General features: G+C 29.0%; 1 protein-coding gene and 1 long non-coding RNA gene across 2 annotated transcripts; one reads left to right on the top strand and one right to left on the bottom strand.

The window, feature by feature from the left end:
• LOC109327511 lies at window positions 646–11,548 on the bottom strand. Its single transcript, XR_002105337.1, has 3 exons — window positions 11,535–11,548; window positions 8,424–8,430; window positions 646–823 (listed from the first exon to the last, which is right to left on the bottom strand). It is a non-coding gene; the product is annotated as an uncharacterized LOC109327511 (long non-coding RNA).
• LOC109327510 (ethylene-responsive transcription factor CRF3-like) lies at window positions 1,044–2,560 on the top strand. The gene has a single exon (XM_019560685.1). The coding sequence runs from the start codon at window positions 1,181–1,183 to the stop codon at window positions 2,270–2,272; it is 1,092 nt and encodes a 363-aa protein (XP_019416230.1). The 5' UTR covers window positions 1,044–1,180; the 3' UTR covers window positions 2,273–2,560.

The raw sequence follows: 12,676 nt of genomic DNA, 5'->3' as shown, positions 1-12,676 counted from the left end.
GTGCTACTCCATTCTTAATACATTGTCTAATGTTTCCATTTTTTCATCATATAATTCCAAATTTTATGAAATTTTATAAACTCAATTATATTCATTTTTTTCACCTCTTATTTTTTCATCCTAGTGATTTTAGTTTATATTGTGAATTAAATCTCGATGAGTTGTTTTTCTAGTGGTGTAAAGTCATATTGGATCGTCAAAGTCGAAGGTTCGATTTCTGAAGCGACATTTGTTAAGAAAGGCATCCACAAATCTTGAAAAATGTTAATTTCTTACTCAAAAACATAAGGAAATACATTTAGTAATATAAAAAAATACTGTGAATTAAATGAAATTATGTTTAGATTTTATATCATTTAATTATTTCTTTAAATATGTGCATAACTTTAACTTAAAAAGATAGAGTGATGAGGGATTACTCAACATTCTTATCTCCATTGATGTTTATTCATTGGTCCAGATTTTTTCTATGTAGCTACCTTTGTTACGTGTCCAAATCACAAGAATGGGGTTAGTGCGTCCTTGGTCTATGGCAGACTCTCACATTTCGTAAAAAAAAAAATCAAAAGGAAACAATTTTAGAATAAAAATAAAATCAAGATTTATGGGAAGGTATTTATGAATTAAATTAAATTACTTTAATAGAGTTATGATATTTTCTTGTTTCGGCTGTTTGATCCTATAAAACAGCTATTTCCATGTTTGAGTCTTCTCAGCAACCGAACAGTATGTTTTATTAGTTCATATTCTTACCCATTCAACTCACACCTCACTACTTACTAATACTCCTTCTTCCACCATAATCTCCAATCAAATTTCCCTTCTATTCTCTTTCTATATTTCTTTCTCTAATACACTCAGAAACACCAAAAGCTTTCAACCAAAGTCTCAAATAGAGTAATCTGGTGTATGGTTATCTCTTTCTCAGTAAGTGGTGTCACCAAAAAGCTTCTCTTTTCCTTTATTCCTATCACTCCTTAACCTCTTCAGTGTCTCTCCTTGTGTTTTTAATGTAATTTATTTCCTCCTTTAATTCCCTATCTTTTATTATAATAATAACCTTTCTAGAGTTTTAATCTTGAAGCCTCATCTTCTTCATCACGATTCCACTATATTCCAATACCCCATTCCTATTTGTTTCATCAATTCACTATCTTTATAACAAAAGAAAGAACTCATCATGGAACAGAGTATCCTATGCAAATACACTGTCCATAATAGCGTCACAAAAAAGCTCGCAAAGCCAAAGAAAGGTTCTAATAGCAATACCATAGAGTCAATGGTTCCGAGAGTGGTTCGTATATCTGTTACTGATCCAGATGCCACTGACTCTTCTAGCGATGAAGAAGGAGAGAACCTGAACCGGAAGAGAATAAAACGTTATGTTAACCGTATCGACATTGAAACCTCCACCAAAAAACCCATTTCCGGTGTATCTAGAAAGAGGCCTGCGACTACCCAGAATAACATCCACCGGTCACCGGCGAAGGCTTCTTCCACCGTGAACACCACCGTGAGAAAGTTCCGTGGCGTGAGACAAAGGCCTTGGGGTAAATGGGCCGCAGAGATTCGAGACCCTTTGAAAAGGGTGAGGCTCTGGTTGGGTACTTATGACACTGCTGAAGAAGCTGCCATGGTTTATGATAATGCTGCGATTAAGCTTCGTGGACCTGATGCTTTGACAAATTTCATCACACCGCCATTGAAGGAAAAGCAAAAGGATCAACAAGAAGAAGAAGAAGCTGACACGGTGGTTGTCACGGCCGTGAAGCCAGAAATGAAGGTGGTTGTTAATGCTGAAGCTTCGGGTTCGAGTTATGATTCCGGCGATGATCAGTGCCGGATACTTTCATCTCCCACTTCTGTTCTTCAATTTAGAAATAATGAAGAGGCAACAGAGTCTCAAAAATCTCTTGAACCAGAACAAATGTCAGTGGAAGAAGTTTTCCGAGAGTGTGAAGGTGAAACAAGTTTATTTGATGAAACTGGTGAATTTTTTCAACTTGAAATGCCTATTTGGGACGAAGTATTCAATCTTGGAACACCACAATGCCTTGATGACATGCTCTTTGAAGAAGAAGAACAACAACAACCGAACATGATGTGTGAAACGACGCCGGTTTTGTCGGATGTTGATTTCTATGACAACCTTAACCTCGCTGATGAGCTTTTTGATTTTGACAAAGCATGTTCTCTTCCATCAAGTTTGTGCCAAGTGGATGATTATTTTCAAGACATTTTGTCATCTTCAGATCAACTCGTGGTTCTATGAGTGGTGGCGAGAATCAGAGATTTTGCCTTTCGCCGTCGTTATATGGCCGTCCCCATTCGACGGCGGTTTTGGATCCGGTGGCAAAAAATAATTAAGGTCTTAAAGATGGGTTTGGTTTTTTTATTGTTTATCAATTTTGATTAAATATTAGTATTTTATTAGCGTATTATTATTTATATTTGTTTTAGTTCTATGTACTCCGTCACAAGTAGCTGACGGAATAGAGTTGAGGTAAGTAGTTTCGTTCAGATGCTGAATAACTAGAGTGGTTAAGACTAAGAAGTGTAATATATTATTATGGATATGTTATTGTGCAAATGTTAATCCCATGCTGTCTTCAAAAAATCTGATGCATATTGGTTATTAGTGTTATTTGAACCATTAAAATTTAAAACTTCTCTAATGACAGATTAAACTAGTTCTATCTTTGTCACAATTTGTTTGTCAAAATAATATTATTATTTATTAACTATTCAATTCTTTCCTATTTTTATTTGTTCTCTTTTGGAAGACAGCTCTATCCTCCAAATTATAATAAGCAAATCTTCTCTTTGATTTGTGAAGAATGTGAATATCATGAATTGTGATTAATGAATGATGTGAACTGTGCTATTTCAATGCTGATAAATATGTAAAAAAAATATAAACAAATGTTAATATATTAGTATTTATAATAGGTGATATTCGAACTCTGAACTTGAATATAATTGAAAAATAAAGTATTGTCCGTGTTTAGAAAAATACTTTGGTGTTTATACAACTTTCTCCTCCCTTCATTTGGGGTTTTGATTTTTTTTCTTTCAAAGTGAACATAGCCATTGGTAACGGAAGTGATAAACTTGCCCACCAATATGTGAAGATTAGAATCCAAAAGGTTTAAGATGTCCGAGTGGGCCGATCATGGCCTAACAATATTCGAGATCCGGGATACATGGTATAACTTGGAAGGAGAGACACACCATAAGACATAAGGCTACCATAGGCTTAGAAGAGAAAAACTTGCATGAAGACACATATAATACGTCACATTTAGAGACAAGTATATTTTATGCTTGCTGGTGCTATCATTTATGATTAAATTTTAAACAAAATTAAACTTTTAATGTGTTGACAGGATTTAATTGGTTGTCTCCACATACATACGTCTCCATATAAGTCTTTCTCGGCTTAGAAATATACATGTCAACCAGACTAATTGAAAGGGCAACACACATAAGCATATCAGAATCAATCTAAATTGTACAGATCATTCACATAGAAAATACTATTGTTGAGCATATATTTGGCGTTTATAAATATTAATTTGAGTGCCAGAACTTTTTTCAAATACTCAGCTAAGCTGATATAAACATATGTTTCAATGGTTAGACATTAAAATATATGTTTTTAAGTTCAACATTGTTCTAAAGAGACTCAACAATGATGACTTTTACCTCAAGTGCATACCCAGATCGCAAAGTGAAGTTTCTAAAGAGAAAACATATGCTTATATATAATAGTGTGTACATTAAAAATGATACTGAAGAAGAGTGTCGAGTGTACAAAGAAAAACACCTGCATATGTATTCTAGTGTGTACATTAAAACGGTGAATTGAAGAATGATATTTTAATAGTTAGCAGAGAAATGGTATATCTTTTTCAAATGTTAATTTTAGGTTAAAGACCTTTATACTAAAAGTATGGAAATAATGATATATATTTATTATATTTTAATACATTTCATTAGCATTGGCAATTAGGATGGTCCTGTCCACCCTGCCTATGTTCACACAATGCTCACCAAAATTAGGGCGGGCATGGGCATGCCTGCTTTTAAATAGGATATGAAATATCATGCCTTGCCCGCCCTAAACATGGACAGGGCGGCCCTATGGTGTCCTAAATTAAAAAAAAAACTAAAATCGACATAGTATTTAAGATTACATGGATACATAATATGATAGTAGAATTAAAAATATAATATATAACATTTTGTTTTGCATAAATCGAACATGCATTTAATTGGTAAGATATTATATTTTAGAAAATTGCTAGATACACTTGTGGTGAGAACATGAATTACTCTTGCCATACTTGACCCATCAAATTTCTTATTTTAGTGTTCATTGATGCCCATGAGCTACCCTGCTGGCTCTTTTGAAACGCCTAAAGGCGAAAATGACATGTTGGACGGACATTTTAGGACGGATAAACACAATTGTCATGTTCTGTCCGTCCAAAACGTGTGGGCAGGCAGGGCCCGTAGGCTTTGCCTAAATTGTCAATGATATATTTCATTTCCTCTTTCATCCAATGTATTTTATGTAATATTAAAATTATTTTTAGTCTAAATATTATAATTCTTGTTGGATTTGATTTTTCAGTGCACGTCACTCATTGATTAGCTTTTGATTCACTTTATTATTTTAATAACTACTCCTGGTTAAATCAAAAGTTATATTTCTTCACTCGACCTTTCCCTTCCTTTGATATTGAAGTATATGGGTCCCAATTAATTAATAGGCTGGAGGTAATCTAATTTTTTCTACCATTTCTCACATAAAATTTGCGGGAAAAGTTACAGAAAAGGTTAAAGAAATATTAAAAAAAGAAATAATAATTTTTTTTATTTGAATCAAAGAATTTCAGAATTCATGGTTATCCCTTCTCGTAAATATAAAAACCATTTTTATTTTGAGAAATGATGTGTTTAACTTTAACCTATTAAAAAAGAAACGCTGATTTTTTTAGTATGAGGTTACTTTTTTACATTCCTTAAATAATAAATAATATCATCAAAGCATTTATTAACATAATCAAATAGTTATAATCAACTCTTCAAATAATTTTAGTAAATACATTAGTAATAAAGACACATTTTCGTATAAACTTTCTTATAATATAAGAAAGTGAAACGTGTTATTTATAAACAAATCAAGTATTATTACATGTTACTTTTTTTTGAATAATAACATTTGTAAGTTGATTTTATAAAAGCATATACTAATTTTCTAAGTATATTTTGCTTTATCAATGGACTTTTAATGGACATTTATACTACTAATTGAATAGGATTTAATTGCTCATGTAGGAATTTAAAAATAATTCCAGTTTTGTATGTTGAGTGTGGTTGTTTTACTTATCACGTTGTTACATAGTTTTTTTCAAGTCAAATTAAGTGAGCCTTTCAAAATAAATCATTTTCCAATCTTTTACTAGATTATGTTGAGGTCAAAACATAAAATATGTATACATGCCGTTAAAAAGTAACAAGCTGGCCAGAGAATGATGGGATGGATCCTATATTTTTCATATTCTTTTTGGATTTATAATTGATTGGACAGAAATGGAAATGATAACGGTCTAAAAGTAGCAATGCTATAATTTTGTGTGAAAATAAATTTCAATTATAAAGGATAGCATTTTCGTATTAAAATTTTGAATATTTTAACCTCAGTTTAAGTTTGAGGATAAGAAGACAAGAAAACATTAAATATCGAATTTTAATATGTAAAAATAATTTTAGCCTTTTATTCATGTGAAGTGTTGAAAATCCTTAAAAAGACAAAAATACTCAAATACTAGTAATTGTATACGGAAAAAAGGTCAGTACACACCTTGTGTACGAGACAAAGAGGAAGCCTGATATTGACACATTTAATTATTCCTAGTATGTCCCTAATGTTGCTTTCAATGGTTGAATTGTTCCATTGCACTCATTTCCTTTTGCAAATACATATATCAAATTAAATATTTATCCATTCTATTAACGGCCTAAAATTTTTAAGGATATATTCAATGATAACACTGAAATCTATTTTTCAATTCATAAGAATGTTGGCTCCACCAACATGGGAAGAAGTAGGGGGTGTAATTTCTAATAAATAGTTGGCTATTATATACTTTATTATAATTATATTAGTTATTTATTTGACAAGTTATAAATCAATTGGTCTAATGTTGATAATTCATGACTTCTGCAAATTGATACATTTTAATTAATGAGTAAATATTTATGTTGACTCAAATGGATAATATGAAAAATGTAATATCTATTTATTGTTAGTGTAGTGTAAAAACTATACACAATCAATACATCTTTCATTTGTATTTTTTTTAGTGAAGAAATAATGATAATAAAACATCAATGATAGACAATATATTACCAATATATACATTTTTATCTCTAATAGGATTCGTCCTTATTAACACGTGAGAATAATTTAGTTATCAAAATACCAAATCACAAGAATTGCTAATATTTTTAAGAATTGCTAAAGAAAGATCAAGAACATGAATTTATGTATGTATCTTGATCTTGTTCTTTTCTATGAAAATTATGATAATCAACATCCTTAAAAAAGATCATGATAATCAACATCCTTAAATAGAATTAATAATTTCTCAATTCAAAGGATTCTAAAGGAGGATGTTAATAGTTTCTTTTAAACATACTGGTTTTCATAAATCAATATCTATTAAAGGTTTTAGTGCATGAATGTTAATCATATTAATATATATCTAGTGTATGTCAATGCATTATTTTACTAGGAAGCACATTTTCTTTTTCAATTACTCAATGTGTTATCAATTGTGATTGGTTGGAAAAAAATATTTAACTTAAAATTTTAATAATTAAATATTTTCCTCACCAATCATAAATGGTAACACATGAAGGATCTCATTTTTTAGATAGAAAATATGATGTCATTCTACTTACATTCTATGACTAATATATTATGGGAAATAATGACCACTTTAGTGGATTTTATTCTTTTAACATAGTCTTTTTTATACAATTTTTAAAATTATATATCATATTAATACATTTCTTTCATTACTTTTATGCATGGGACATTATAAATTTATAATAACTATTTTTTTAAAAATTTATTTGTCACAATATTAAATATTTTTATTTCCCAAATTTTAGTTTTTAGAGTTCTAACATTTTGACTATTATAAATTTATGATGAAAGGTATTTCAATTAAATGCAGTTTCTTAATTTTTGTAAAATAAAAAGTTTCTCCACAATTAGACAATCATTTAGATAGCAAATATTTTGATATAAAGGGTATCACATATTAACTAGACCAATTCTCATGACTCTATCCTCAATGGATCATGGGTTACATGAGTAAAAAGGTAGAATACAGTTTCCACCTCTTCCAAATGACTAGAGTATATTTTTTCCTAGTTAAAATGTAAAAAAATCTTTCTCAGACTCAATTTATGAAAATATGGTCTTTGAATAAGAGTTATATGTTTTGGAGTCAATTATGAATTGGGAAATATATTAACATCTTGTCTATACATATTAAAATGATATCATTACTAATTACATAATTTTTTATACCCTTAATTTATAAGATTAAAAAAAAATTAAAATAAAACATATGTTTTTTTAAATTGTGTTATCTTGCTTCTATACAACCCTATACGCAATATGATAATTACGATTATGTATGCCCCAAAGGATATAACTTTAGTTACAATATAGTAAGAACATCTTAAAATTAAACAGTATAGCTCCAAGTTAACTATATGATGATATAAGATTTATAAAATTTTCCCATCAGACGTTAATCCTGTCGACATGTATGTCATGACTAGAAATTAGTCATAGCTTAAAATTAAATGACAGACTATGATGATGCAAAATTTAGTGTTGGGTCGTTAAGTCAACCAACGAGTATGATAGAAATGGAAGTTAATCATAGCTTGAAATTAAATGGTATAACTCCAAGCTGACTATGATGCACAATTTATCCCTATCACGTTCTACTTCTACCTATTGATGGGTATGTGGTGATTGAAATTTAGGTTTAGCTTGGAATGTTTGTGTATCCCAATGGAGTCGCCAAATCTCGTGACTAAATATTGCTGGATCATAAGATACATAATTAGGAAGAGGTAGAATACAATTTCCCACTTGAATGATATGGATTCACCACTATGTTTTTTGTGGTCAAAACTACAAACTTCTCTTTTATGCTCAATTTTGGAAAATACAACCTAAGTTATAGGCTCGAAAGTCAATTACAAATCGAAGAATGTTTAACATCATGTTAGCCTATATTAAAATGACCCGTTGTTTATTTGACTAAATATTTAATAATTAAAACAAAATAATGCAGTTTTTATGTTTAGCAAGATTTTATAAGGGAAACTTTATACCTTTTTTAATAATTAAAAAAATATGACACCAACTTTGACCAAACTATTAAAATTACATTAGTTTTATTAATAATATAATTAGACATATTTAAAAGTAGTTCTTTCAAATTAATAGAATGAAATCAGAAGGAAAGATGTGAATTGACTCCCTAGTTTAAGAGGAGAGAAGAAGATACAATATGATCATTGATGAAACAAGTAAAATTTCATTAAGTTTATCAATAAATTGTTAATTTAGTTTTTATCAGATTTATTATTAAAAAGTTACTCGCTCAAAAGGGAAAAAATGATAATGTATAAATCCATATTTACGAATTTATTAAATAGAAAAATATATATTAGTTATTTTATATTCATTATTTAATTTGTTATTTTTTGTAATATTATTATTATTATATAGATTCATTTAATCATTATAATTTATCTGAAATATATTTAATTATTATTAAAATGATGAACATGGAAAAAGATAATCAAGAAACAAATCAAAAGGAAAACAAATTAAATCTATGATACTTAATACGGTTGTGCTCAATTGAGTGACAATAATGATTTTGAGATTAAACGGAAATATGAGTTGTGTCAGCAGCAATGCCACCAACACATGGAGAATGTCATTTGACTGAAAAGACTTTTTCACTCAATACCAATAGGGTGGCAAAAATGTGATACTTAGTTCATTTAAATTCATATTTTGACACATGCCTTTTGAAAATGTTGTTTCTTCATTATTTAGAATTCGAATATTTGAAATGCACAAGATTGTTTTGCAATATCTAAAATAATTTATTCTCCGTGGTATTTTTTTTAAATTATTTTATAAAATCATAAAAACTATAATAGTATCCATAAATAGGTAAAATAAGTTGACTCTATAAAAATACAAAAATGACGGGAAGACTATGTTTTGGACAATAATTTACTAGTGACTTTACAAAATCTCAAAATCTATTTCAATTTTAAAAAATAATTATTTGATTTTATGAAACCATAATATCAACCATAATAACTTTTTTTTTCTTTTGCTAATTTGAATTTTGCATATTTTTTTTGCAAAAATGGATTAGTCAAAATTGTATGTTCACACCAAGGTAGAATATTTGATATTAATTTTTCTATTAGAGCATAGAATAATTTTGTTTTCTAGTAAAGATTATAATTTTTAAGATTTTTATATATGTGTTCTAAAAATAATAATTTAATATATGTGCATATTTTTATACTATTGAATATTGATTGTTTACATTAGTTTACATTATTTTTATTTACGAGTTAATAATTATTATTATCACATGAATAATGAATGTAATATGAAAATCTTTACATTATGAATGCGTTAAACATTTTTAAATATGTTTAAGGTATAGTGGTGACATATAGTTTGTTCCTTTTTTATATAGAAAAGTATATAAAAAATATACTAAATGAAGGGAAAAAATTTTAGTCTGTTTAAAATTGTATCTCCTTTTTTATTAACTTAAACTGTATCTCTTTATTCACAAAAGCAACTGTATCTCCTTCATCCCTATAATATAAAATTAGACACATATTTAGAAAATTTCAATTTACCAATAAGTTGATATTAATTAGAAAGAAGATAACTTTTAAGTGAGTATTCAATTAATCGTCCAATAGGCAAAGATAAATTAAAGGACATAAGGAGTGTAAACTCACTTACAATTTAGATATAAGGTTATATAAGTAAAGGGTAATAATATAATTAAAACTAACAATGTTTTGAGAACTAAACCCAAAATCTAATTTCAATAAATCCATAATATGAATATAACTCGATTTCCCCCTAAATATTACATCATTTTTTATATTCCATATAGACCAGATCCAATAAAATCAATTTAGTTATTAGGGAATTGCATTTCTCTAAAACAAGGGGTATACTTTTATTTTGGTCTAATTCGGGAAGGATCACGAAGGATACAGCTACTTCATTCAAAGACATTTGGTCAAATCTTAACAATCTCATATAAGTAATTTACATGTTTGATGGCAGATAAGGGATATGATTTTATGACTTTATTCATTACCTTATGAATTAAATTGCAGGTTTTAATCCTGTAAAATAAATACAAGTTATATATTGACAGCACAACCATGATTTTTTGTACTATCAAGGACCTTCATTTTCCTCTCACACAATAACTAAGGAACTATTTTTTGGGGTATATAATTGTCCTCTAACCTTTTAATCTATCGGGGATCTAGTCAGACTTTATGACTAATGTCTTATTGGTACAACACAAGCATAATATGCATTTAAAACTGATATTTCTTCGGATTTGCTTTTTTTAATTCATCCCTTTTCCTTATGCAATTTGCATTGACTTATATTTAAATTATTATATGGTCGTAGGAATGTAGCATCTTTGTCGTGGCCACAGTGGTATGCGTGGTACGAGAATGGCCATGTTTAATGAGACCAAACCTCTCTTAAGTACTTAAAATTGCTTGACTATTACGCCATAACATGTGTATATATTTATAGGATAGATAGAGATGGAAGGATCAAAATCTCAGTAGAAAAGAGTATAAAGGATAAGCTCCATTGAATGATTATGTCGCAGCTCAGAAACAAGATTGTAATTCTAATTGTATTGTTCTATTTATGGATGGTATGATTCGAATTAGCATTATGATTACTACCACGCGCCTTATCTCAGGTACTCTACTCCTTCACTTGATGCTGACGAGTTTCTATCTATTTATTATTTTCTCATACAATCCGTTATCATAATTGTGTTTACAACTTGATGGATTAATTAATTTAGGTAAAGAATGCATTTAAGATAGTGTTTTGAATAAATTGTATGAGTAAAATATACTCATGTCTTAGCTTTAAATATACTATAAACATTTATTTTTATAATATATTCAATCATAGTGTCAATTTCACGTAATTATTTAAGAATTAAATATTTTAATTATATGGTTTGACATGATTAAGTGATAAAGTAAAAAAATATTTGTTCACTTTTATTATTGCTTCTGATACGACATCATATATTAAATTCTTGAATACTATGAGACATAAAGACAAAGATTACATGTTCAAACAATCCAAATCAATTACACTCAAGTGACTCAACACACACTGGTATATAAATCCTTATAAAATATTTTGATAATAAAGTTACCTAAATAAGCAATTTACTACACTTAAATCCATGCCAGAGTTATTTTGATATATACCTTTTATAATAATACAAGGAAAGAGGAAAAAACAGCAGATTTTTACCTAGTAGCCAACAACAAACCAGTTATCCTTTCTCTGCTTCTAAGGTGGAACGTTGATTAGTTAAGACTGTCATAATTGAAGAACGTTACACTAGGTACATGTAATATAATGGCTAATGGGTTAATACAATAAGTTAAATTGAGTAACATTCATACATGAGGAACAACATTTAGTAAGTTAGTGGGGTATATAGTTAATAGTCAGCATTTAAGTTTGACGTAAATGATTCTATTGGTGTTCAACACTAACGGTGTAAAGTTTGTTATGTCAGCACATAAATCATTTCTACATGACTTAATTAAAATTCAACTCAACAATGAAGTAATAATATATGAAAGCTGAAAATTAGAATGATAATATAAAAACATTGAGTGGACCACCTAATTTCTTTATAAATATATCATGTTTTTAGCACTATATGACATGAAGTTGGCAAATGGGCTCCACTATATGCCCATGCATTGGTTTAGATTTCCTAGTCAATTTTACATAGCTTCTAGTATTTTTTGATACTAGGAAGTGTATCTTCTCACCGTATGGTTAATGAATTAATCATTTTTAGGGTATGTGATTATCAATTGAATAAGTGTCATTTACAAGAATTGAACTTTTGACTTTATGATTATCCTGAGAATCTAATTGAGCATTAAAGTGCTAGATCAATGCATTGTAGGTATATGAGCTATAATGTGTGGATATAATCAAAATCTCTTTCCAAACATCATGGTTGGTTATGGAGAATGGAGAAGTTGGGCTATTTTCTTTGGTGGTTGCCGGTAGGTAAAAGAGACAATCTTCTTATCATATTTACACATACATTTAAGTGCTTGCTTTGAGTGTCTATGGCATGTGAAATCTCTGAAAATGGCCACCTGCATGTTATCAAAGTATATGAAATTATTAGAGTGGGACTTGTTAATGCTTAGCATCGCAGCAAGAGGCCAGGCACACGAATGGATATATATGATAACATCTACTGTTTTCTCTATTTAA

Source organism: Lupinus angustifolius, chromosome LG15 (genome assembly GCF_001865875.1).
Source record: "Lupinus angustifolius cultivar Tanjil chromosome LG15, LupAngTanjil_v1.0, whole genome shotgun sequence".
NCBI lineage: Eukaryota > Viridiplantae > Streptophyta > Magnoliopsida > Fabales > Fabaceae > Lupinus > Lupinus angustifolius.
Note: the sequence above shows the minus strand (reverse complement) of the source record. Positions and strands in the feature narration are given on the sequence as shown.

Coding starts and splice junctions, on each gene's coding strand:
- LOC109327510 (XM_019560685.1), top strand. CDS start 1,181: ATGGAACAGAGTATCCTATGCAAATACACTGTCCATAATAGCGTCACA.